Raw genomic sequence first — 27,688 nt, 5'->3', positions numbered from 1 at the left:
GCAGATCTCAGCTCTTTACAAAAAATAACATTCACTCCTTGCAGTTCCCCTGCCTGGGACTTTAACCAACCTACTTTCCAGAGAAGGAAACTGATCTCGAAGCAAAGTGAAGGCCCAAGTCGCTCAGACAACAAATGGCTGAGCCTATATGAGGGAACTTAAAAACATCTGTGGAAAATGAAATTAAAAGATAATTTGAGAGCAGTCACTTAGCCTGATGCTTAATGATGTCCACGTCTCACAATAGTGTACCCGGACTTTATACCCAGCTCTGGGTAGTTCAAGTATCTAGGTTCCTGACACCTGCATGGGATACCTGGATGAGTTCCTGGCTCCCAGCTTTGGCCTTGGCGTAGTGCGGGCCATCACAGGCATCTGAGGAGAGGGCCAGCGGATGGGAGCTCCTCTCTGCCCATCTGCCCTCCCCCCATCTTTTTGTCTCTGAAATAATTTTTTGGAAAGTTGATGAAATAAGTTTTGCAAAGGACAGCCTAACTTTATGATCTCGAATTGTAAAAATAACTCACCATTGCATTTATCTGAAGCAATAAAAAACCTCTATATTCATTTGTAAAAGATTTAAGACTATGAATTTTGCCACACTTTAATTTTAGCAGTATCACTTAAACATGGTCGTGTTTCAGCAATTCCCGTCCCCCATGAGCACTGACTACTCACTCCGCTGGCCTGCACTTGGACCTACATCCTGTCTGCAGGGTGACAGCGGCTCTCACCACCTGCATGCCGCAGAGTCCCAGCACAGCTGGACAACGACTTGCCACCACCAGGAAATCTGATGACATGACTCAGGGAGCGGACGTCAGCAGCCGGCCCTCCAAGAGGAAACAACTGCCCGCCAGCTCTGGATAAGGAGACTGGACTAAAGGAATTTTTGCATCCAGCCTTTCTTTGTGTGTGAAAATCAGACTCAAACTGACCTAATGCTTCAGGCCACAGCCCTCTTAACAATACCTTACTTTTCACATTCATATCTATAAAGGAATAATAATTTTAAAACCAAATTTAAGATGACAGCTTTAATTTAATCTTTTACCTTCAAAAGCCTCTGACATTTTCAGATAGTATATAAAGTGATAATATGTTAAAGGGCTGATATCAGAAATTGTACAAGCTGTTGAGTTTAATCTTTTGGATTTTAATTTATGTTAAAATTTATTATTAAGGTTTATTGTTTAGAAAAGATTATAAAATTAGGGCATCAGTTAATAAGGATACTTATCTGCATTTTAATATTTTAAAGTAATTTTTTGATAAATACAGAAATACAAAGTTAGTTCCTACTAGAAGCTCTGATGAATCACAGTAAAATTTCTTCTGACTATGGAAATGACCTAACAGTACTTGGAAGTTACAGTGTTAGGAACCTCACTTGTGGCCGAGGGGTGGAAGATGAGATGGACAATCCCAGCCCACTTCACATTTCTACTCCTACACCCTCCCTATCCATCTTCTGCTTTGTTTTTTTCTTCTTAGCTCCCAGTCACCACTTGATATGCTACATATTTTACTATTTATCTTCCTTGTTTTCTCTTAGTAGAAAATAAAAGTTCTATGATGATAGGGACTTAATCTGCTTTATTCATTGCTACATTCCCAAGGCCCAAAAATAGGAGCAGGCATGCAACAGGCTTTCAAATGATGCTTTCGAGTGAACGTTTAATCTTCTTGAGCCAATCATCTATCTATAAATTATACTCACACCAGCTTATTACACATCAGGATGTAACAGCACTTCCGCTCCTCAGAGTACTTTCACATGTATTTCATTAAAAACAGAAATAATCTTGTGAATAATATTAGGAACCACAGAAGAATCCTGTGAGCTACTCCTTTTTCCCGCATCCCCTCTATCAGAAACAGAAAGTTACACTGGGATCAGTTCACATTAACTGTACACAAAAATCAAGGAGAGTCTCGATTATTCCAGACATTTGTGGGGCACGCATTTCTTTGTTAGAAAGCTAGAGCAGTGCTGGGTACGCAGAATACAAGGCACAAGTACCTAATCCAACCTCGAGTGGGAGGCGGGGGAAACAAATAATGACAACACGGTGCAGTCAGCTTTAATAGGAAAATGTGCCAATTATGTGCTAAATATTTTGTTTCCAATCATATTTAAGATCAATTTAATTCTTACTCTATGAGCAAGGTAACTCATTAACTCCATTTCATTGATAAAGAAACCAAAGCCCTGAGCAGCTGGCCAAACTGCTGGGAAGCAGCCATGACAGGAATAGGACCCCGTTCTGTCTGAACTGAACTTCCACCTCCATTAGGAAACTCTAAATCACCGGCCCCCAACCTATGTCTGCTGAACGAGGTCAAGAAGCTGGGAAGCAGCACCCCCCACGACAAACCTTTGCTGAGCTCCTGCTCCGCGCCAAATGGATTCCCAGGCACTGGGGTCTCAACAGAGAGCAGACAGATAAAACCACCACTGAACACCTGGGAGAGATGTGACGGCAGAACTGGGCTGCTGTCCTGAGTCAGAGCTGCGGATGGAAGGCCTCTCTGGGGCAGCAGGAAGCAAGGTGGGACCAGAACAACAAGGAGCAGAGGCAGAAACGCTAGGCAGAGGGAACAGGCTAGTGCACAGGACCCACACTGGAAACAAGGTGGAGGAAATTAAGGGGAAGAGGGTCAGGAGCTATCAGGAGCCAGATTACACCGTTTTCTATGCCAGGACAAGAAATCTGACTTTTATTCTTAAAAAGACCCCTTTGGCTGCCCATGGAGAATGGGCTATGGGAAGCTGAGAAGAGAGGCAGAGACCAGAAGGGAAGTTCCTGTAGTCCAAATGGCAGAGGGCTACAGCTTGGTCTGGCATTTGCCATGGAAAAGAGAAGGATTTGGGTGTGTTTTGGAGGCAGAGCGATCAGAACCTGCTGATGGTGGGTCACAAAGAGATCCACCAATTCACACACCAAGTCCTGCGAACGCATCTGCAGTGTCACACCAGGATCTCATGGAAATGTGGGGTTCTGCAAGGTGTCCCGGTGGGAGCGGTGTGGGTCTGCTCAGTGCTTTCCGGATCCACCCACAAGATGGCACCAAGAGCTACCCTAAGGCAAGCTCCTCGCTGCCGCCCTGCCTTCTCTCATACTCTCTCCAGCCCCACTGTCCTAGTCTCTTTCTTCTCCCTTCACCTGTTCCTGATTGTCCCTTCAGTGATTTAAGCAGCAAATATCCACTGAGAGCCTTCACTCTGTAACCTAATCAAGCCACATGCGAAAGTGAACTCATTCAGGTACTTGCTTTCCAAATCCACAGTGTTGGGCAAAAATGGAATCTGAGCTAAATGAGCTATTTCAAGCATTTACTAACATAGTACCCTGATGCTGGGTAAACTGCCCAAAATTACACATACCAAGAAATATTTTCCAAGGAGTTTCTGCTATGAAATAATTTTACATATGTACAAATTATAAGGACTTTTTAAAAAATGATTATTTGAAAGGCAGAGAGAGAGAGAGGTAGACAACAAAGGGTAGAGAGGGAGGGAGGAAGAGAGAGAGAGAGAGATCTTCTATTGGTTGGTTCACTTCCCAAATGTCCGCAATGGCCACAGCTGGGCCAAGATGAAGCTAAGAGCCTGGAACTCCCTGGCACATGGATGGCAGCGGCCCAAGTACTCAGGCCGTCTTTGGCTGATAAGGAAATTTAAAAACCATATTTTTCCAAAGACCTATTTCTTTCAGAGTACTAAGGTGATAATGTTTAATAAGAGCTATTAACTTCATGTCATCTTGAAATACCTTACAAAAGTAGGATCCAGTTTCTAAATTTCCTATTATTGTATCTGATACAGGGCCAGAGAAAAGTCTTCAGGAAAATAAGTAAAAATAAATGACCTTTGAATGTTTCACAAATAAGAGCCGCTTCACAACAAGTGTGCACAGACACCCGCACAGTAAGTCCAAAGAGGGTCAGTGGGATCTGAGATCCTCAAATCCAACTGCAGAAATCTGAGGTGTAACGTCAGAGAGCAGACCGGGTTACACCGCCGCCCCAGGGCCTACAGAAGAGAAACTGATCACTCGTGCAAATGGCCTGACAGCGTGAGGGGCAGGGTCCACAGACTGCCCCACAACGCAGGCAGCCAGAAGCTGAGAACTCAGCACTATTCATTCCACTCCCTCCTGCAGAAAAACAGAATACAGCAGGCATGGATGGCAAGGATATCAAAAAAGAAAGCTCTCAACCACCAATTAAATGAGCCTCGAGTCCACACAGGGACTTAAAAATGAAATTAAAAAGTAAATTTATTTTGGTGTAAAAAAAAAATGTTGTGAGCCATGCATAGCTTTTCCATAGCATACATTTTTCATGAGCTTCCTGAAGGCCCCTTGCAGCAGAGGCATATCTGCATTCATCAATTATGTTTATGAAACACACTCACTCTCAGAAGGCTCCACAGGGGCTTGCTGTCTACCTGACCCGCCCAGCATCCTGGCTGCCTCGGTTATGCTGGGTGGCTAGTAAGCCTAATGCGATCAGGAGGGGATTACACCGACAATGACAATCCACACAACAGAATTATCTTGAATCACCCCCGACAGTTTCCATAACCAGGTTAAACAGATAGGGGTTTAACTCTGACCCCCCCCCCATCCGCTTTAAAAAGAAACAGAAAAAGGGAAGGGAAGGGGAGGGAAGGGGAAGGGAGAGGAGAGAAGGGAGGAGAGGAGGGGAGAAGGGGGAGGGGGAAGGGGAGGGGAGAAGGGGGGAGAAGGGGGAGAAGGGGGAGGAGGAAGGGGAGGGGAAGGGAGGGGAGGGGAGAAGGGAGGAGGGGAGGATCCCTTGTGATGGTAGGCAGGGCTCTCCACTTTGCTCAGCCTCTCCTGGAAAACAGCAGCACAGGTGCTCCACGCATTGGCACCAACAGCAGTGCAAGGGGACATGAGACCCACAACGCCCGCATTTTGGATCCAGAGCAAGGAAGAGATCAGAGGCCAGGACCAGAGGCTAAAGCTGCTTCTACCATCATAGCTTTTGTACAAAGCGGACTTCCAGACCGAATGCTCTCAGAGAGTCGGCCACAAATCGCTCATTCTGACATTCCTGTGCTAAAACATCAGACCCTCTGAACGCAGCCCTTGACCTAAGGTCACACAGCCAAACTTGTCTCTAAGTCCTCATTTACGAGGACTACACAGATCTCTCGACAAATGGCCCTCACTATTTTTTTTTACAAACTATTATTTTCTTTAAAGCTTTCTTTTTGAATACTTTTATTTTTATGAACAACTACGTCTAATTCTAAATTTAGAAAAAATCGTATCAGAAAAATCAAGGAAGAAACCATTTTCCCAAAGAAACCTGAACTTCAGGTTTCAGAGGAGAAACTGCAGGAGAGCGAGAGGGAAGTGTATGGAAAAAGAACTAACAAAACAAACAGACCGGGTCCCAGTCCCAGGGGGAGACAAAGGCCTTCTGACCAGGATCGGAGATGGTGTGGAGGCCAGCCCCAGCCTCGGACAATCACTGCCTGCCCCTGTACCACACGTAGCAGCAGTCACCCACTTAGCAGACTAAACAGACAAGAGAGACTGTCTCTTCCCATGCTGCTTCTTCCCAAGGGTTTAAAGGTAAAAATTTTTTCCCATTAAAGATAGTAAGAAATGCTCCTGATCGGAATTTTCATTTACAACATTTGCTGAGCTTAAGCCAAAGATACCTAGACTTGCTTCCTTCTGTGACCCAGAAGTGATCAGTGTGACCTGAGCACAAAGATTTATAAGGGAACATGAGCAAAGATGTCTGCCCAAGGCAAGGGGTGGTAGCAGGGCCTGAAGGTGTTTGGGGACATATCTAGCTCAAGGACAGTAAAGGGATAGCTGTTTAAAACGCATGCTAAGGGGGCCAGCGCTGTGGCGTAGTAGGCTAAGCCTCTGCCTCTGGTGCTGGTATCCCATATGGGCCCCCGTTCATGTCCTGGCTGCTCTACTTCTGATCCAGCTCCCTGATAATGTGCCTGGGAAGGTAGCAGAAGATGGTCCAAGTGCTTGGGCCCCTGCACCCATGTGGGAGACCCAGAAGAAGGTATCTGAAGCTCCTGGCTTCAGGTTGGCCCAGCTCTGGCTGTTGCCATTTGAGGAGTGCATTTGAGGAGTGCACCAGCAGATGGAAGATCTTTCTCTTTGTCTGTAACTCTACCTCTCAAATAAATAAATTAAAAAAAGAGAGAAAGAAAAAAATACAGTTTTTTAAAATTTATTTATTTGAAAGAGTTACAGGCCGGCGCTGCGGCTCACTAGGCTAATCCTCTGTCTTGCGGCGCCGGCACACCAGGTTCTAGTCCCGGTCGGGGTGCCGGATTCTGTCCAGGCCAGCTCTCTGCTGTGGCCCATGAGTGCAGTGGAGGATGGCCCAGGTGCTTGGGCCCTGCACCCCATGGGAGACCAGGAAAAGCACCTGGCTCCTGCCATCGGATCAGCATGGTGTGCCGGCCGCAGCGCGCCATCCGAGGCGGCCATTGGAGGGTGAACCAACGGCAAAGGAAGACCTTTCTCTCTGTCTCTCTCTCTCTCACTGTCCACTCTGCCTGTCAAAAAAAAGAAAGAGTTACAGAGAGAGAGCGAGAGAGAGAGGTTTTCCATCCGCTGGTTCACTCCCCAAATGACCGCAATGGCCAGACCTGAGCTGATCTGAAGCCAGGAGCCAGGAGCCAGAAGCTTCTTCCAGATCTCCCACACGGGTGCAGAGGCCCAAGAAGTTGGGCCATCTTCCACTGCTTTCGCAGGCCACAGCAGAGAGCTGGATCAGAAATGGAGCAGCCCGGGACTCGAATCGGTGCCCATATGTGATGCCGGCACTGCAGGCTGGGGCTTTAACCCACTGTGCCATAGCACTGGCCCCAATATTCACTCTTTTAGTAAAACCACACATGCTAAGGGGGCTCACATTGTGGCAGAGCCAGGTAAGCCACCCTTTGCAACACCGGCACCCAATATGAGCGCTGGTTCGCGTCCTGACTGCTCCACTTCCGATCCAGCTCCCCGCTAATGCAGCAGCAGAGGATCCAAGTGCTTGGCGACCCTGCCAGCCATGTGGGAGACCCAGATGGAGTTCCAGGTTCCCGGCTTCAGCCTGGCTCAGTCCTGGCCATTGTATCCATTTGAGGAGTGAACCAGCCAACAGAAGATCTATTTCTCTTTCTTTCTCCCTCTTGCTCTGTAAGTCTCCCTTTCAAATAAACAAACAAATCTTAAAAAAAGCAGCTAAGTACAAAAGAAAACAACATCTGTAATATAACACCATTTGTATAAATTGAAATCATATAAGCACATGACAACAGTATGTACTTGGTAGGAACACACACACACAAAGTAACATATGTTCAGCACATGGGAATGGGTGCCTATGGGTGGCAGAGGGGAAAGGAAGTGGAGACTTAGAAAGAAAAAGAAGAGGGACAAAGAGGAGCCTTGAGGCAAAGATTTTTTTTAAGCATATCCAGTGCCTCAAATACCATCGTTCTGTGTGGTGAGAATATTTAATTCCTTCTGTAAGCTATTTTAAAAACATACTACAGGATTATTATATATAGCCAGCCCTGTACAGCAGGCAGCAGGGCTTAGTCCTCTGTCACACAGAAACCCTGTGCCCTCTGACCAGCACCTCCCCTCTCCCCACCCTCCCCCGGCCTCCCTCTGCCTGTTACGAGTCCAGCCTTTCCAGATTCCACATATAAACGAGATCACAGCATGTGCGTCTCTGTGCCAGGCTTATTTCCCTTAGCAGAATGTCCTCTGTGTTCATCACTGCTGTCATAAATGACAGAATATTCTGCTTTTCAGGGCTGACTAGTATCCCATGTATGTACATATGGCACATTTGTAATCCACTCATCTTCTGATGGGCACTTCCGCCATTTCTGTACCGTGGCTATTGCGAATTTTAACTTCTTTGGACATATTCTTTGCAGGCTCTTGGCGGCACCCTCGCAGGACACATAGCAATGGTGGGCATGCATGTGGGAGGAAGGTCAGGTCTCTATGTAGGAATCCAAAGAGGCTGGCTGGAGCCAGGCTCAGGCTTTTAGAAGAATCGAACCAGGATCCCCAACAACATCTTCATCTTCATCCCTGCTGAGGGCATGTCCCGTTCACCCAGGGCCTCCCACCATCACCTCCCAATCCTGCCGCTGTGGAAGCCAAGCTCTCAACATCCAGACCCTGAAGCAGCAAGCTGCACGCAAACCACAGCATTTGGTGTTTCCGTTTTTAGTTTTCAGAGGAAGCTCCAAACTATTTTCCAAAATGGCTGTACTAATGTACAATATCACCAACACTTGTGCTTCATCTTTTTGACATAGGCAGGAGGCAAGATTTCCTTGTGGTTTTAATTTGCGTTCCTCTAAGATGTTGAGCAATTTTTTTTAATGCATCTGCTGGCCATTTGTTTATCTTCTTTTGAGAATTATCTAATCATGTCCTGTGCCTACTTTTAGGGTTTTCCTGTCATTGAACAACTTGAGGTCCTGATAGATTTTGGCTATTAGCCCCTTATTCGATTACGACTTGCTAATATTTTCTCCCAGTCTGGGAGCTGTCTCTTCATCTATTGTTTGCTTTCCTGAGCAGAAGCTTTTTAACTTGATGCAGTGTCGTATGTCTATATTTTTGCTTTTGTTGTGGCAAAGATTTCTTTAACCAGACACAAGAAGCATTAACCATAAAGGAAAGATTGAGAAGTCAGATTTTAAAATTAAGAACTTCTGTTCAACCAAAGCCCTGGATAAAAGAATGAAAAGGTAAGTCACAAAGTCGGAGAAGGCATTTGCATGAAAGACTCATGCCCACAGTATATGAAGAATGTATGAAGAAAGACGCAGACTTGAGCCAGCCTAGCAAGGCACTGACGTGCTACGAACTGAGAAGTATAGTTCAGTCTTCCTCAGATGAACTCCACCAAGCAGAGAAAGCTCAGCAACAATTTTTAACAATTTTATAAAAATACACAAAAGCAGGAAATCTGAACACATACTTCAGATTTTATAAAACATATAAGCAAATGTCATTGGCTAAAGCCTCTTCTATTTTAAGTGAGTTCCTGAGAGAAAATGGAAAAAGCAGCATTTGCATCTATAACTTGTACATCTACCAGGGGAAGTTACTTATGCAACTACTACACAGTAGAAAGCTTTGTTTCCATAGCGATTATGACACAACTGATCTAGGCCTTAAATTAGAATATTCCAATTTGAATTGAGAAATGATCTTTTTGTCTGGATGAATAGTGTATTCAGTGTGAATAAAAGCTCCGCACATCTGCTGATATCATTTCCTCTTTACTTCAGTAGTAATAACGAGAAAACATCCACACAAGTCCTCAAAAAGAATCCATGTCCCCCAAAATCTCAGAAGTTCCTGAAAATACAGGGAATAACACATTTCTGCAGGATACACAAAGCTACAGGCCAGAAAGAGCCAACAAAAAACACTGTGAAATATCTCTGTGCTTGTTTCACAACTATTCCATGTAAACACGCTCTTCTAGTACTGAGAAGCAGGATGAAAGCCAGTCTGCCTGCCTTCTGTCACCACTGCCTGAATCCAACAGACGAGAGGAAATGGAGCATGGCATGATGCTCCGAACGCATCAGAATGTCAGATTTCCAAAGTAACGGATTCTATGATCCATACATACAGCGCGTGTGCAATCTTGCAGGGTCTCCACGTTGCCCTAGGTAAAGCCTGGATGACCAAGTTCCAGCTGCTGCAAATCACTCACAACTCCTCGAGAACCTAGTGCCCTCGACTGGCACCAGTGGCCATGCCGCTCACTGAGCCTGGCAAACTCCTGTTTCCTCCTCTTCTCCGCTGCCTAACTCCTCTGCAGCCTTCAGGATTAAGTGCAGGAGGCTCCTCCTCCAACTGGCCCCAGCCTCCAGCAGGACAAGGCACCCTCCCTGTGTTTCCAAGGCACTGGGGGGCCGATCTTCACCACACTGCGGATCTACTCACCTGCCCCTACCAGACTTACGAGTTCTAGCAGCTTTCACAAGACTAACACTTAAAGAAGCACAGAGCTCAGTAACTGGTCTGCTGAATGAACCAATTATTGAAAAATTAAAGTCCTCAACATTTCTCCATGTTTTGATAATGAATGCTCTGAAAGGAAATTTCTAAGGAAAAAAAAAAAAAAGGATAAGCAATTCCAGTTGTTAGAATAAAATGAAGATTGGCCAGTTTTCCAAATAGGTTTGTATCATAAATCATACTGTTCTTTTCCTAATTGCACTGTGAACTCTTCCCAGCTGAATGGACACTCTATATCATTCTCAAAGGTCTCCAAGGAAATGATGCAATCTTTAATTTTGTTACATTTGAGTGTATCCTCGACTTAACCAAATATTCAAAGTCCTGTTTGATTAGATTTTTATCCTGTTTTATATGGGTATTTTAGCTCCCCATATCAATTTGCTATTTTCAACCAGGTTTTGCTTAGATATCATAGACAGTTCTTGACTTCCTTTTTGAAAAGTTGTTTTCCATTTAAATTAGAAAATACAATAAATGAAAGACAGCATTGGTTTTGAGCACATGTAACTGACTCTAAAAAGCAAGTGTAATACATACAAAATAGGAACTAAGGCCTCCTGTTCAATAAAAGATAAAATTTTCATGGGTTATTCTGAAAATAAAGTCTAGAAAACAACAAATAAAAACAAAGATTTGTGGAACAATACATTTTAAAAGTATACTCATGCACATGTAAAATATCTTTATATACCAAGCTAAAATGAAATATTTTTAGAAAGTATCTTTTAAATGTTTATCTATTTTCACCTACATGAAGGCAGAGAAAGATTATCTTCCATCCAGTGGTTTACTCTGCAAATGTCTGTAACAGCCAGGGGCTGAGCCAGGCTGAGGCCAGGAAGGCAGGAACTCTGTAGGTCTCCCATGTGGGTGGCAGCCATCCTTGCTGTCTCTCAGGACCACTAGCAGGAAGCTAGATCAGAAGTACAGAAGCCAGGACTTGACTGGCACTCCAATATGAGATGCAGACATCCCCACTGGTAGCTTAACCTGCTGCATCACAACGCTGACCTGAAATCTCAATTTTCTCATGCTTATTGAATAGTGTAAGAAAATGCCCCCACTTTTAAAAAGAAATCCACTAGAAATAAGGAAAGAATATATCATACCTGGCAGTGATGAAGAATAAATCTAAAGCTCTTATTTATAATTACCCCCAGAAAAGGGAACTAGGGGCCAGCTGTGGTGTAGCAGGTAAAGATGCCGCCTGCAGTGCCGGCATCCCATATGGGCACTGGTTCAAGTCCCGGCTGCTCCACTTCTGATCCAGCTCTCTGCTGTGGCCTGGGAAAGCAGTAGAAGATGGCCCAAGTCCTTGGGCCCCTGGCCCCACATGAGACCCAGAAGAGGTTCCTGGCTCCTGACTTTGGAGCCGTTTGCAGCCACCTGGGGAGTCAACCAGTAGAAAGGTTTCTCTCTCTGCCTCTGCCTCTCTGTAATTCTGCCTTTCAAATAAATAAATGTTTAAAAAAAAAAAAAAAGAAAGAAAATGAAACTAGAGCTGAACTCTTTCTGCCGGAGGCTGGTTTCAATTATCATTTGTTAGTTTAATGTTACTATATGTTCATGCTTCCTAAAGAGTCTTCTATAAACAGGTGGCGGAAGGGCTTGGGGAAATATAGATCCAGTGTGGTGAAGACTGGGAGACAGGAGGACTCCGCAGGGCAAGCCCCGGAGCCTAACTCACCTCCCTCCTCAGAGGCAGTCGGAGGGAAGACAATTAATAGAAAAGGACAGAAGTCTGCACATGTGGTTTTGCTTTTATGGCCTCTTAACTCTGATCTGCTCTCGGCACTCCAAGGCTGAGCCACCGCTTGGTAGCATTTGCACTGCGCTGGGCGCAAGCGCAAGGGCCTCATCAGAACCACTGAAGAACCTCCCCCTTCAGAGCGAATGTACTTGGGGACATCTGACTCACTGTGAGACAGCTCGGTGGTGACAATGCCTGAAATAAACCTGGGGAAGGCTCTGTCTCCACCGCCCCTCTGTGAGCCCGAAGGTTGTGATCCTCTTTGCTTCTGTAACTGGCAGACTGAACAAACAAAGCTCTTGCAGGGTGCCTGAAAAGTCACTTTAAGTCATTTTCACACTTGAAACCTGTTCAGCAGAACTGTTTCCTCCACTTTGAAGACTCAGACAAGTCCCCCAGTTCTACTGTGGCTCTCTCACAGTCCAAAGTCCGATGGCCCTACTGCGATCATTTCTCCAGCTGCTGTCATGAACGCCACCAAGAGAGTTACTCTCTCTCACTGCAGGAGAACAGAGGGCCAACATCAGCGCTGCTGCCTCCTGGAGACTCTAAGGGAAAAGCTGCTTGCTTCTCTCCCCTTGCAGATTCTGGTAGTTTCTGGAAACCCTCAGTTTTCCTTGACTTCTAGCTGCATCGCTGCAATCTCTGCCTCTGTCATCAGATGGCCTTCATACAAGGATACCAGTTACTGCCTTAGAGCCTGCCCTAATCCAGTGTGGCCTCATCTTAACTAATTATCCCTGCAAAGGTTCTACTTCCAAATAAGATAATATGCTGCAGTTCTGGTGGACATGAACTCAGAGAGAGACACTATTCAACACAGCATACATTAAATCACAAGCAGCCTTAAATCCATAATCAAAAATGATCAATCCTGGGTAGATGTTCGGTCTAGAAGTTAAGACTCAACTTGGGATGCCCACATGCCATTTCGGAGTACCTGGGTTCAAGTCCCAGCTCTCCTTCCAATTCTAGCTCTCTGCTAACACAGACCCTGGGAGGCAGCAGGAGATGGCTCAAGTACTTGGGTCCCTACTGTTCGTGTGGGAAAACTAGAATGAGTTCCAGGTTCCTCCTGGCTTAGGTCTGCCCCAACCCTGCCTCTGGGGGGGGGGGGGGGTATTTGTGGAGTGAACCAGCATCTCTGTTTTTGAAATAAATATTTTAGAAAGTGACCAATCTATTTACATAAAGTTTAAATTGGGCAAAATTGGCTGGTGTGCGGCTCACTAGGCTAATCCTCTGCCTGCGGCGCTGGTACCCCAGGTTCTAGTCCCAGTTGGGGTGCCGGATTCTGTCCCGGTTGCTCCTCTTCCAGTCCAGCTCTCTGCTGTGGCCCAGGAAGGCAGTGGAGGATGGCCCAAGTGCTTGGACCCTGCACCCGCATGGGAGACCAGGAGGAAGCACCTGGCTCCTGGCTTTGGATCTGCACAGTGCGTCAGCCGTAGCAGCCATTTGGGGAGTGAACCAATGGAAGGAAGACCTTTCTCTCTCTCTCTCTCACTGTCTAACTCTGCCTGTCAAATAAATAAATAGGGAAAAACAAATCTACAGTATATTGGGGGGACATAAGGGCATTTTATGGGATCCTGGAATGCTCTATTTTTTTTTTTTTTTTTGGTAAGATTTATTTATTTATTTGAAAGGAAGAGCGGGAGGGGGGAGGTGAGAGAGAAGGGAGAGGGAGGTAGAAGGAAGAGGAAGGGGGAAGGGGGAGGGAGAAAAAGATAAAAAAAAGAGAGACAAAGACAGGGTGGTGGGAGTGAGAGACAGATTGATCCTCCATCTACTGGCTCACTCCCCAAATGGCCACAATGGCAAGGCTGGGCCAGGCCAAAGGCAGGAGCCCAGAGCCTCCTCCAGGTCTCTCATGTGGGTGACAGGAACCCAAATACTTGGACGTTCCTCTTCTGCTTTTCTTAGGCCATCACCAAGGAGCTGGAGCAGAAGTGGAGCATCCGGGTCTTGAACCGATGCCCATATGGGATGCCAGCATCGCAGGAGATGGCTTTACATGCCACACCACAATGCCAGCCCCGATGTCCTATTTCTTGATCTGGGTGATGGTTACACTGGTGAAAATGAAGTTGTACACTTGTGATTTATGCATTAATTACTATATGTTACTATTATATTTGAACATGAACTGGCTCCCCAACTCAAAGTTGTAAGTTAATGGCACTGGGAGGGTGGAGACTTGATCCAGTTACGGTGTCTAAGAGCTGTCATGGGAAGGCCTTAGGTCACTGGGATGGCAATTCTTGTGAGTGCTTTTTCATAAAAGCCAAGGTAGGCCCTGCCCCTTCCCCTCTGTTTTTGGCTGCCACGTGCCCCCTCCTCCATCTGGACTCCACACACCACTGACACACTCGTCAGATACTCATCTCACCATGGCCTGAGAACCTATCACACCATAAGCCACAATCAACCTCATTTCTCATTAAAGTTTCTCTCTTTCTCTCACATATTTATTATGGTGACGGAAAGCCAATTAATACAGTTACACTTTCAAAAAGAGTCCATTTTGGAGCCTGTGCCATGGTGTAGCTGATAAAGCCTCCGCCTGCAGTGCCAGCATCCCATATGGAAACCAATTCTAGTCCCAACTGTTCCACTTCCGATCCAGCTCTCTGCTATGGCCTGGGAAAGCAGTAGGAGATGGCCCAAGTCCTTGGGCCCCTGCACCCACGTGGGAGACCCAGAAGAAGCTCCTGGCTCCTGGCTCTGGACTGGCACAGCTCCAGCCACTGCGGCCAACTGGGGAGTGAACCAGCAGATGGAAGACCTCCTCTCTCTCTCTCTCTGCCTCTCCTCTCTGTAACTCTTTCAAATAAGTAAATCTTTAAAAAAAGATAGTATCCATTTAAAACAAAAAGAAAAGGGCCCACTTTGAAAAGAAAGTGACCAGTCCAGTATCTCAACAGCACTTCAAGTTTCATTTGCATAACAGTGCTCGCGCCACCAGAAGGGCCAGCTGTTTCTGAAACAGGGGTCAGGGAATGAGAGCTCTCCACTGCTGCCACGTACTAGGAAGGGATCCCTCACTCCTGCAGCCTGATAGCTGCTGACAGCGCCTGCCTTTCTGGACCATTTCTGTGGCTTCTCTGGCATTCTCCAACTGTGTCCCTCAGTCCCCTTCAGACGGGCAGTGCCTCTCTTCCAGCCAGCTCTTCTCCATCCTCCCTCATTTTCTGCCAAACTACCGATGTCCCTTGAACCTGACAGGCTGATCTAGACAGGTCAGCATTCTACTTGGACCCTGCACATCCGCACTGCCCTGCTCTCTGAGTATCCGTGCACTACCTGCGGGGAGAGGAGGGAAATGCATCCAAGTTTAAGCCTTTAGATAAGGTGGTTTTGCCTGCTTGACTTGCGTACTTTGTCCTTTGGTGTGTCTGACATGGCCACCTACTAGGGTGCTTCTGTTTATGCCCCATTTTATTTACAGGTCCTCTAAGAAGGCATCCCCATTCACTACTCGGATGTATGCATGCTGACAGCCGGAACATTTGAATGGATGTGCAATGAAGAGCCAAGAGGAAACAAGAGGAAGAAACAATGCAAGGCCTGACTGCTGTTGGAAGTAGTACCTGCATAAGCAGAGGGATTTGAGTTAACCAGGATAGTCTATATTTTTGTCTACTGCTTAATTTTATTCAATCTATAAAAATTTCATTCTTTCCGGCATTATCTATTTAATCTCCTATAGAAATGATGGAATTAATTTATTTTTGAACCCTGTTTTGGTTAGTTATATTCTCTCTTATGGTTTAGCTTTTTTTACCTTTAGGGACATGTTGATTCTTCCCACTATACCCGTCCTCCCATCCATACTCCCATCCCTCTTCCTTCTCCCTCTCCTATTCCCATTCTTATTTTTTAAGATTTACTTTCAATTAATTTTATACACATGATTAACTATGTTAAGAAAGAGTTCAACAAATAGGATGAAAGAAAAAAAAAAAACTGTTCCTCAACAGTTAAGACAAGTCATTGTTCAAAGTCATTACTCTCAAAGTATCAATTTCATTTCTACAGATTACCTTTTAGGTGCTCTATTAGTTATCACAGGTCAGTGAGAACACATGGTATTTGTTCTTTTGGGACTGGCTTATTTCACTAAGTATATTTTCCAGTTTCATCCATTTTCTTGCAAACGACCAAATTTTGTGTTTTTTTTTAACCACTGAGTAGTATTCCATGATATACATAAACCATAATTTCTTTATCCAGTCTTCATTTGACAGGCATTTGGATTGATTCCACATCTTAGCTATTGTGAATTGAGCTACGCTAAACATGGGGGTACAGATAACTCTTTCATATGCTGATTTCTTTGGTTTGGGTAAATTCCCAGGAGTGGGATGGCTGGGTCATATGGTAGGTCTAAATTCAGATTTCTGAAGTATTGCCATACTGTCTTCCACAGTGGCTGTACCAATTTATATTCCCACCAACAGCGGATTAGGGTACTTTTTCCCCCAGATCCTTGCCAGCATTTGTTGTTTGTTGATTTCTGTATGAAAGCCATTCTAACTGGGGTGAGGTGAAAGCTCATTGTGGTTTTGATTTGCATTTCCCTGGCAGCTAGTGATACTGAACATTTTTTCATGTGTCTGTTGGCCATTTGAATTTCGTCTTTTGAAAAATGCCTGTTTAAGTCTTTTGCCCATTTCTTGACTGGGTTGTTTGTTTTGTTGTTTTTGAGTTTCTTGATCTCTTTATATATTCTGGTTACTAATCCATTTTCAGTTGCATATTTTGAAATAATTTCTCCCATCCTGTCGGTTGCCTATTCACTTTGCTGAATGTTTCTTTTGCAGTTTAGAAGCTTCTCAATTTGACGTAATCCCATTTGTCAATTTTGCCTATGCTTCTGGGGTCCTTCCCAAGAACTCTTTGCCTATGCCAATGTCTTGCAGGGTTTCCCCAATGTTCTCTAATAATTTGATGGTATTGGGTCATAGATTTAGTTCTTTAATCCATTTTGAGTAGATTTTTGTATAAGGGGTAAAGTGGTACTATACCTATGGATGTCTTTAGCTAAATAGCTACTGGGCTGTTAAAGATGAGGGAAAAGCATTTTTTTTTTTTTTATTTTTTTTTTTGACAGGCAGAGTGGACAGTGAGAGAGAGAGACAGAGAGAAAGGTCTTCCTTTGCCGTTGGTTCACCCTCCAATGGCCGCCGCGCTGCGGCCGGCGCACCGCGCTGATCCGATGGCAGGAGCCAGGAGCCAGGTGCTTTTCCTGGTCTCCCATGGGGTGCAGGGCCCAAGCACCTGGGCCATCCTCCACTGCACTCCCTGGCCACAGCAGAGAGCTGGCCTGGAAGAGGGGCAACCGGGACAGAATCCGGCGCCCCAACCGGGACTAGAACCCGGTGTGCCGGCGCCGCTAGGCGGAGGATTAGCCTAGTGAGCCGCGGCGCCGGCCCAAAAGCATTTTTTTAAAGATTTATTTATTTATTTGAAAGGCAGAGTTACACAAAGAGAAGAAGAGACAGAGAGGTATCTTCCATTCATTGGTTCACTGTAAGTGGCCACAACAGTTGGGGTTGGGCCAGGCCAAAGCCAGGGGCCTAGAACTACATACAGGACTCCTAAGTGCGAGACCTGGAAGAAGCTCTGGGTTCCTGGCTTTGGCCTGACCCAGCCGTAGCTGCTGTGGCCATCTGGAGAGGTTAAACTGACAGATGAAAGATCCCTCTCTCTCTCTCTCTCTTTGTGATTCCTCCTCTCTAATACTGCCTTTCAAGTAAATATAGTTCTTACAAAAAAACTCATCTGTTGTTTTTTATTTTAAAAACAACTTCACTGAACAGAAAGCCCTTGGGTCACAGTTAGTACTCTTATGGATCTTGCTGCTGCTGTTCCAGGGTCCTCCCACACTGAATGGAAAATGGCGCCATCAAATCTCCTTTTTTAACAAGTGACCCAGTCTTTCAGCCTGACCACCATGTAATTCTTTACATTTTAAGTCCAATAACTACTGGGGTATGTTGCACAGCTGGTAATTCTCTTGTTAATTTTTCCTGGGCACACTATATGTTCTCAAACTGCAGATTCAAGCATCCTCTTATTCTCAAAACTTTTGATTTATATCTTAAATTTTTGGTTTTATCCATTATTTCTCTTTCCCTCTTTAAGGAATGTTTGTATCTACCACTCTCTCTCAAATCCTTAACTGTTTCATTTAGCTCATTCACTTCATCCCTAGCCTCCATACACTGTCTTGTGCCACTCTTCATTTTTATTGCCTTGACAGCTTTCCTCCTTTCTTCGCTCTCTTTCCTGGGCTCAGGGCTCTCCCCCAGTGGTTTGCCACGTGGTCCCGCTGAGGGCTTGCCACCGCGGATGTTCCACACAACTTTCACTTGTTTTGTGTCAGTATTTTCCTAGTGAGTGCTCATCATCGTCTTTGTTTTTTTCGTGTTCTTTTCCTTCCCATTTTTCTTTTATTATGTCTGACTGCACCCTGAACTGCTCATTTTTGAGGGTAGTTTCTCCCAGACCAACTATTTGAAGACTTGTCTGGGAGAAGAGCCAGGGCCGCGTCCTGGGAACAGCAGGCTCCTTCCCTCTCCGGCAGCACTGTGTGTGTGAGCACCTAGGGTGGGGGCGGTGCTCTTCAGCCTCTCTCTCCCTCAAACATAAAGTGATGGGCAGAGCTGGGGCTGCTCCTTGTTGAGCACCGCTTGTCTAAGTGCAGGTTCACGCAGGCTCCCTGGCTTCTTGGCATCAAACTGGATCCAGGGAAGCTCCTGCCACCAGCGTGTTTACTCACCCCCACTGGTTCAAATGCAGGACTGTGGCCTGGAACCCCAAGACGCGCTCCTCACCTTGGAAACTGCTCTTTTCCAGTCTGTTCGTTTGTTTTTCTCTTTTTCTGAAATCTGTTGCTCCAAGTGCCTTCCGCCAGCTTCCTCTCTCCTACCTCGGTTTAATCTTTCAAACACTCACTTATTTTCTGGCTTGGGGTTTCAGACACCTCCAAATTTCTTCAAAGAGGGGATTTTCATTTCTGTTTCTTTTCCTCCTAGCTACCTGGGGTAATGCTCCAGAGAAGGGCTGACTTCGCCATGTTCAAATCTTAAGTCATACATTTTTACCTCCGAAACCAAAACGGCTTTAAAACTTCTTGAATATAAAGTAACACACAAGTCACCCCCAAATCCAGACAATAAAGAAAAGGTGCAGAGAAAAAAGTTAAAAGGCTATTACCTGAAATCTTCTTACTTTAACATAATAACCTTAACATTCTCCTAAACATAGGAGAACATCTCTATGGATTTTTTTTCAATGTATATTAAAAAAAAATCAATATTTTCACATGTTTTTTCTTAAAAATGAGTATTTCCTTGGAAATAGTCTAAATTATAATTAATAGCTACATGACAGTCAAAAGAATTTCCCTTTAACTAAGAGTATCATGAGACACTGAAATGTTTAAAACAAACAAGCCCATAAACCAGAAGTCATGCCCCTTAAAGATTAAATTTTCCATATTTTAGATTCCTTATAAATCAGAGAAAGGAGTTTATTCCACAGGCTTTTAAAAATAAAATAAACAGGCATAGGTCTTTAAAACCTAGGTAACCAAGGGTTCCTTTTAAAAATTACTGTTTCCATGACCTTCGTTCCTTCTATAGTAAATACACTCTGTTTTCCTGGTTTCTCATTCATATGATGGAGAAACAACAGAACTATCCACGTCTCGTCCCATGGACGGACAACCTCTGTGGGTTACCAGTCAGGGAGCAGTCGAGAGAATCACAGCCTGCTCCTTTCACATCTACAGGTGAGTTTGAACTTTGGTGTCAAACAAGGGAATGTGTGCAAATTGCCTGCAGTCCGTGAGTTTTCATTAAACTGTCTTTTCTAATCCATTTCCTTAATTAATAGAGACTTAGAGCTATACAAACACCCAACCTCAAAGCTGGCTGAAGCTGTGAAATAGAGAAAACATTCTGTTCTCAGCACACTTGGAAGCAACTTTTTCAAAGAAACATCCTCTACACAAATGAGCAAAGCACAGCCATGTGCCAAGAAACAAAAATTATCAGCTTTATTTGCAAAAATATTCCAACAAGTATTTGATGGACATGTCCCTTATAAAAGCAGGTAACTGGCTCAGTAACAAGCAGTCAGTCATTGCTGATGGGATGGCCAGGAGACAGCTTCCCGCGACTTACCCGTCCAGCCAGCAGCAATGGTAACGTCGGAGTGTCCACCACCTACCAGAAAGTACCCAGATCCTCATGTCAGCCTACAAAGTAGCGACTGTCCTCTACTTACAGAAAGGTTACTGGGCTTGTCAGGCACTCAGCTAGTAAGTGGGGTGTGGGGCTTGGTGACCCCCAACGCCCACGCTCTGTCACTGCAGTGCGCCGCCTCGTGTGCTAACCCTCTCTGTGAGCTCAGGACGGGGAGAAGTGATTGTGGTGGGTGGTCAGAAAGGGCATGGACGGGGAACAGTAGGTGGGACTCGGGCGGGCAGAGGCAGAGGGGCAGCGTCGCTGACAGCCACGTGGGGGGGGTGTCAGTCACAAATCCTACCCCTCCCCCCCATCTGCTCAGACAGCATCAGAGAACCCAGCAGTCCAGCTGGGAGAGGCAGAGACCGACAAGCCTGCCGCCATAGCTGCTGCTGCCCACTCTGGGCTCCGGTGGACCCTCCGAGGTCAGCAACATGAGGAAGCAGCAGGTTCACTGCAGACAGCCTAACTCCGCCCTAGGCATTCTGTACTTGCACTCCTCTAACACGTAAGGAAGGCACGATGCAGCGACAAATCAGCAGAAGCAAACGTAAAAATGCCATGCATTCTTCCATTGGCCTTCACGTATTTATAGAGCCCCTTTTATGCGCTAAACCTCAACCGAGTGTTGGTTACAGAAATAAAAATATGGATCCAATCTTCCAGGAGCTAAATAGAGAAGCACAGAAAAATATAAACAGACAATTACAACACTTTGTGAATGTTTAACAACAAAAACTTGTACAGAGTGTGACTGAAAAGTGACTGATTAACTTTACCCTAGGGGAAAAATCATGAAAGTTTTCAGATGTCTACTGAGGTAAATCTTGAAGGAAAAATAGGGTTCTGCCAGGTAAGAAGGGAGGAAAGAGCATTCTAGAAGGAGAAAATATTCCGTGCAAAGGCATGGGGGTGTGAAGCCACCAGGCGTGTTAGGGCGCAGGAAGTGGCTGAATGCGGTTGAGATGGAGGATTCCACCGCAGGGGAGGCTGCACCGGGGGCAGGGTCCTGCGCCTGGCGATCTGTTTCACCGGTGGGCCTCAGCAGTGCACAGCACACAGTGCCCAGGCCGAAGTCATAAAACTGGCTGCAGGTGCCGGCAGCCTGCAGGCCCGAGCTGCTCCTTCCCTTTACCTCGCTGGAAGTGAGGAAGCAAGGAGACCAGCGACTGGGGCTGGGGGCGAGGGAGGCCGTGCCGGAGGACTGTGCAAAGCTGGGGCGGGCTCAACAGCAGCTACTAAAGCCAGACGCTCCCACACCAGACGCTGGAGAGCTGAGGACTTCCTGTGACCAGGAGACAAAACCCAGGCAGCACCAGAGCTTTTCACGAGGGGAAAGGGAGCTGACCTGGCACAGAGCAGAGCCAGAGCTGGCCTGCGGATGGGACGGAGCAGAGGCCGGTGCGCCGTGTAGCGCCGGGCCTGTGACAGTCTCTGCAGGTCCACCCAAAGGCACGCTTCCCCTGACGTCAGAGGACAGCGGCAGTCCTAACTGGTGGGAATGTGAGGAGCTCTGCTGAGAAGCGTCTGGCAGACAAGGTCCCTGCCTGCCTGCCTTTGACACTTGAAGCCACAGCTGGTTCCACCCCTCCAAAGGGAGAGGGGTCGTCTCAGCCACGAGATTCACGGAGCCAGGCCCTCTGCGCCAGAACCCCGTGTGTGAGCAGCGGGCAGCTTCTTAGCGGCAGGTGCTGCCGGCTGCAGTGCAGCGTCCTACCCCACACCGCAGGACACTCCGATGGGAATGTGACGGAAGACGCTGCTTCAAGGCAGGTCCCAGGAGGCCTGGCAGGAGTCCTGTCACCTGCTCAGGCACCAGACACTGTCCCTCTGTCCAGACTGTTTTACAAATGTTCCGTCAGCATTTTACTCATCGTTAGCAACTGTTTTAAGCAGTAAAAGGAACAAATGGAAGTAAAAATCTGTACATTTGGGGAGATGAAGAACATGGCTTTACAAAAACATCATGGAAGTTGTTAAGTACAGAAAAGTACTTTTGGTAAAAGAAATAAAAATAGCCATTGTCATAGGGGCCGGTGCTGTGGCACAAAGGGTTAAAGCCCCAGCCTGCAGTAATGGCATCCCATATGGGAGCTGGTTCAAGTCCCAGCTGCTCCACTTCCAATCCAGCTCCCTGCTAATGCATCTGGGAAAGCAGTGGAAGATGGCCCAAATCCTTGGGCCTCTGTACCTGCGTGGGAGACCAAGAAGAAGCTCCTGGCTCCTGCCTTGGGACTGGCTCAGCTCTGGCTGTTGCAGCCATTTGGGGAGTGAACCAGCAGATGAAAGACCTCTCTCCCTCACTCTACCTCTTGCAAATAAATAAAATAAATCTTTCCAAAAAACCAGCCATAATCTCTACAGATTTGTGAATGATACTCTAAATCTTAAAGAAAGTTATTTTAAAGGGGGAGCAGATGATGTGTGGAACAGCAGATTCAACCACTGCTTACAATGCTGGTGTCCCACATTGGAGTGTCGGTCAAGTCCCAGCTGCTCTGCTTCCAACCCAGCTCCCTGCTCACACACCTGGGAAGGGAGCAGAAGACTGTCCATGTGCTTGGGACCCTGCCACCCCCACGCAAGGCTCAGATGGAGATCCCAGCTCTTGGTTTCAGCCTGGCATTGACCTTGCTCTTGTGGCCATTAGGGAGTGAACCAGCAGATGGAAGATCTTTTCTCTCTCTCCTTCTCTGTTAGCCTGCCTTTCAAATAAATAAATAAAATAAATCTTTTTTAAAAATAAAAGTTTTAAAAAATAAAAGAGAGAAAGACCCAAGAGAACAGAGCTGAAGGCGTCTGAAGCAAATACAAGGATGGGGGTAAAGGCCAGGCAGTAAAAATAAGAAAGAACTAGCTTTCTGACTGTAGCCAACACTAACGTGTTGAGAAATAGGGAAAGCTGGGTCAGTTTATAAAACCCTGGCGTGAGGGGAACCCTACTACCTAAGGTTAATATAAGAACACTGATAAAATGTCAGCTCCTACTAACAAAGAATTTCAAGGCTGGGAGGCCTCAATGACAGAACAGAACTCACTCCCCAGAAGAGATCTGAAGGGTCTTCAGCTTGACCAACATTTCTGTGTTCTCTCTCTCTCCCCTCCCCCGCCTTGGGCCACCATCAGACCTTTGCGATGAACTCCAACTTACTGGGCTCTAAACACATGCACTGAATGTACTTCAGTGCATTGCATGCCAAAGAAGATTACAAGATAAGACAGCGTTTAATGCTCTCAAGTTACTGCAGGTGACAGGAGAGGACGACACAAATCCACAAGACAAGGCAGGTGGGACGCTGTGGCTGTGCTGGGGGGAGAGGGATGGCCCAAGGAAGGTGGTATTTGAGATGGGCCTTGAAGAACAAGTAGGATTCTGAGAGGTAAAAAAGGCTAAGAGGAGACTACAACCCAAATAATATGGAGGTGTTCACAGAAGCTTAAAAATGCCATAAATTTGTTGTTAACAATGCAAATACCAGCATATACACAGAAAAGTGACGGGAAGGATATGCAGTAACAGCAAAGAACAGTACTTCTCTCTAAGTGAGAAAAAATAAAATTGTTATTTTCTTAATTTTGGCTATCTGTATTTTCTGCTTTTGTATAATGAACATTTATCATTTTCATCACAATAAGAGCTCAGAACAATGTAAATTTTCTAAATATTTGGCAAAATCCGGGTCATTTATATGGCACTCTTCCACATAAATGTTCTGCGATGCAATGTTTGTTTTTTTGGTTTTTGTTTTTTTTGACAGGTAGAGTTACAGACAGTGAGAGAGAGAGACAGAGCGAAAGGTCTTCCTTCCATTGATTCACTCCCAAAATGGCCGCTGCGGCCGGCGCTGCACTGATCTGAAGCCAGGAGTCAGGAGCTTCTTCCTGGTCTCCCATGGGGTGCAGGGCCCAAGGACTTGGGGTATCCTCCACTGCACTCCCAGGCCACAGCAGAGAGCTGGACTGGAAGAGGGGCAACCAGGATTAGAACCCAGTGCCCATATGGGATGCCAGCGCCGCAGGCAGAGGATTAACCAAGCAAGCCACGGCACCGGCCTGCAGTGCAATGTTTTTTAAGATGACAGTGGATGCCGTAGCTCAGTCATCTCCACGCATTTCCTCGAAAGACCAGGAACAGAGGGAGTGCACTTGGTAAGCCACAGGAAGTGGGGAAGCAGGGGAAGGCCGACTGCTTTGTCACCACGCACGAATTCCCTCAGAAACCCCACTCTCAGCACTTCCTTTTGGCTTCAACACTGAGGTGGGAAGACATTCTGGAGACTGCCTGAGTGTGAACACCACCCTCCCAGGCCGGGCGGGGGTCTCTCCATGAGAGCATCAGTTTGCAGAAGCTGCAGTCTTTTCTGATGGTCTGCAAAAACAAGCATCCCTCTTCACCTCACAGCTGCGTCCCACCCTCTCAGAGAGACTGGCAAAGATCAGACTCACATCGTAGGGTCCAGACCAGCCCATTCTGCAGTGCACTAACTCTCTAAGTCTGATCCACAGTCCCAACAGGGCCTTGAGGGTCTCCTGGGAGGCAAAGAAAACAGGTCCAGGGGCCAGCGCTGTGGCACAGCAGGTTGACACCTGGCCTGAAGCGCCGGCATCCCACATGGGCGCCGGTTCTGGTCCTGGCTTCTCCTCTTCTGATCCAGCTCTCTGCTATGGCCTGGGAAAGCAGCAGAAGATGGCCCAAGGCCTTGGAGCCCCTGCACCTGCATAGGAGACCCAGAGGAAATCCTGGCTCCTGGCTTCTGATCGGCACAGCTCCAGCTGTTGTGGCCAATTGGGGAGTGAGCCATCGGATGGAAGACCTCTCTTTCTCTCTGCCTCTCCTCTCTCTGTGTAACTCTGACTTTCAAATAAATAAATAAATCTTAACAAAAAAAGAAAGAAAGAAAGAAAGAAAGAAAGAAAGAAAGAAAGAAAGAAAGAAAGAAAGAAAGAAAGAAAGAAAGAAAGAAAACAGGTCCAAAAAGGAGAGGGCTTTGTTCTGTCCTTACAGGCAAATGACAAGCAACACCTCACGGTCTCATCTTTACCACTGGCTAAGAATCACCAGGAACAACCTATACATTGAGATAGTAACAGATAAAATTTGACATTCACAACCAAATCAGATGGTACTACAGCTTAGCAATTTAAAAGAAAATTGTAATCTGCAATAAGAAAAATATAATACCATAAACCAGAATATACAGACACACATTATAACTGAAACGCAAGTTCTACAATATTCCTACTAGATATAAGGCATTCTATTATTTTATACTCTATCTTGTTTTAAGATAAATTCGTGATAGTTTTCACAACAGCCCCAAACGTTTTAGCCCTTCCGCCACTGAGAGGTGGGGTCTGTGTTCCCTACCCTGGGATCAAGACAGGTTCCTGACTGTTTCTACCACTTGAGAATGGCAGAATGAAGCCATGTGACTTCAGGGGCAAGGTCACTGAGTGCCATGCAAACATCTACCCCATGTATTCTGGGGACACTGGTTGTCTAGATGCTTCCTCCAGTGAATTCGCTCCTGGAACCCAGCCCAGTGTGTGAGAAGCCCCAGCCACATGGAGGGACTAACTACAAGGGCTCTGGTCATTGCTCCCAGCTGATGCCACAGGCCTGCAGCCTGCCCAGGCAGCAGCCATATGAGTGACAGAGCCTACAAGTGATTCCAGACCCTGGGCACCACAGAGTGGAGACAAGCCACCCTGCACTGTGCCGGCCAGATCCCCGACACAGAATCCATGAGCACAGTACAGTGCTTATTGCTGGGACCGGCGCTATGGCCTAGTGGGCTAATTTTACCTGTGCTGCCGACATCTCATATGGGCGCCGGTTCCAGTCCCAGCTGCTTCACTTCCGATCTGGCTCTCTGCTATGGCCTGGGAAATCAGTAGAAGATGGCCCAAGTCCTTGGGCCCCTGCACCGGCGTGGGAGACCTGGAAGAAGCTCCTGGCTTTGGATCAGCCCAGCTCCCGCTGTTGCAGTCATTTGGGGAGTGAGCCAGTGGATGGAAGACATTTCTCTCTGTCTCTCCCTCTCTCTGTAACTCTATCTCTCAAATAAATAAATAAATAAAATCTTTAAAATAAATAAATAAATAAATGGTTATTGTTTAATGCCACTGGATTTGGGGTGGTTTGTTTTGCAGCAATAGAACCAGGACGATGGTGCCAAGCATAACCTGCTAACAAGAAATTTGGTCAAAAGTCTGCCTCTGCTCCTCTACTTCAACGCTGTCTTCAGTTTTAGACTTTCCTGTTAATGGATAACCTTCATCTAAATATAAACTCAGATTAACCTGTTAAGGATTAGCAGAGTCCAAGAAAGGGGGAGGGGGGGTAAGAAGCATTCTGGTGGATGGAGAGTGTCCACTAGGCCCGGAACCAAAACATCTACATAGACTTGGTCCGCTGGGCTCTACGTTTCTTTAAATGTCAACAGTCAAGCTAACAGTACAGAACTGGCCCTGAGGGAAAAACAGGAAATTCATGACGAGGACAAGACTCCCAGGAAAAACATCCTGGGAATTGGGACATTGAGACCCCCTCCCCCCAAAGGACGAGGAAGCTGTGCATATAAGCTCCTTGTGAGACGAGGTCGTCTCAGGGAAAGTCCAGCTCACAGGGGGAGTGAGAGAGGGGCTGGGAGAAGTCTCAAGCCACAATGCAGGTGACTTCAAGGAGAACAGGTCTGATCCAGGACTTACGGAGGTGGCCTCGGGATCTGAAGTGCATATTTATATTACAGTCTCAGTGGCCACGAAAGCAAGAACAAACAGCCCTGAGTTTGAGAAGATGAAAGAAAAGGTCAACTAGGAAGGGGAAGTAGAACCACTGAAAAAACCTAAACTTATCTGATTTATACACGGCACATCTGCCCCAGCTGACAAAGGGAAACGTTTTCCTATTATATCAGATACACTTGACTGTTTTTCATCTGGATATGCTGTTGTTCAATGCAAACTTTTAAAGCATAATACACACAGGTCCTTACGTTTCCAAAAAAAACTGTCACTCTGAAGCAACTGGTAGCCCAGTCACTGTTGGAGAGTGACTGACAGCAGCAGCCACTGGCACATTTAAGCTGCAGGCAGCAGCAGCATGGAACACACTAGAAGCAGAGAAATGAGAATGAGTCCTAATGTTTATAATGTTATAGACAGTGAGAGAGGTCTTCTTTCCATTGGTTCACTCCCCAGATGGCCACTATGGCTGGTGCTGCGCCGATCCAAAGCTAGGAGCCAGGAGCTTCTTCCTGGTCTCCCATGCAGGTGCAGGAGCCCAAGCACTTGGGCCATCTTCCACTGCTCTCCCGGGCCACAGCAGAGAGCTGGACTAGAAGAGGAGCAACCAGGACTAGAACCCAGCGTCCATATGGGATGCCGGCGCCACAGGCAGAGGATTAACCAAGTGAGCCACGGCACCGGCCTTCAAACTGGTTTCTTTTGATCCCTTCTAACAAGTGCAGAGAAATGCAAAAGGGGAGTTATCAAAATAAATCAAAGGGGCAGACCCTGTGACATAGCTGTTAATCTGCTGTCTGCAGTGCCGGTATCCCATGTGGGTGCCGGTTTGAGTCCCAGCTCTCTACTTTCGATCCAGCTCCCTGCTA

General features: G+C 46.3%; 1 protein-coding gene across 3 annotated transcripts in view; it reads right to left on the bottom strand.

The window, feature by feature from the left end:
* The window catches only part of PDE8A (phosphodiesterase 8A), a 150,455-nt gene that overhangs the window by 72,334 nt on the left and 50,433 nt on the right, over nucleotides 1-27,688 (bottom strand). Inside the window, exon 1 of one of the 3 annotated variants that reach the window (XM_051834236.2) lies at nucleotides 25,879-26,435. The exons of the other annotated variants lie outside the window; for them this stretch is intronic. Coding sequence (XP_051690196.1) covers nucleotides 25,879-25,893 — 15 coding nt within the window. The 5' untranslated portion in view covers nucleotides 25,894-26,435. Of the gene's footprint in view, nucleotides 1-25,878; nucleotides 26,436-27,688 lie in introns of those variants that run through there. 3 annotated transcript variants of the gene reach the window in all.

Source organism: Oryctolagus cuniculus, chromosome 12, assembly GCF_964237555.1.
Source record: "Oryctolagus cuniculus chromosome 12, mOryCun1.1, whole genome shotgun sequence".
Taxonomy (NCBI): domain Eukaryota; kingdom Metazoa; phylum Chordata; class Mammalia; order Lagomorpha; family Leporidae; genus Oryctolagus; species Oryctolagus cuniculus.
This window is presented reverse-complemented; position numbering and strand designations above follow the sequence as displayed.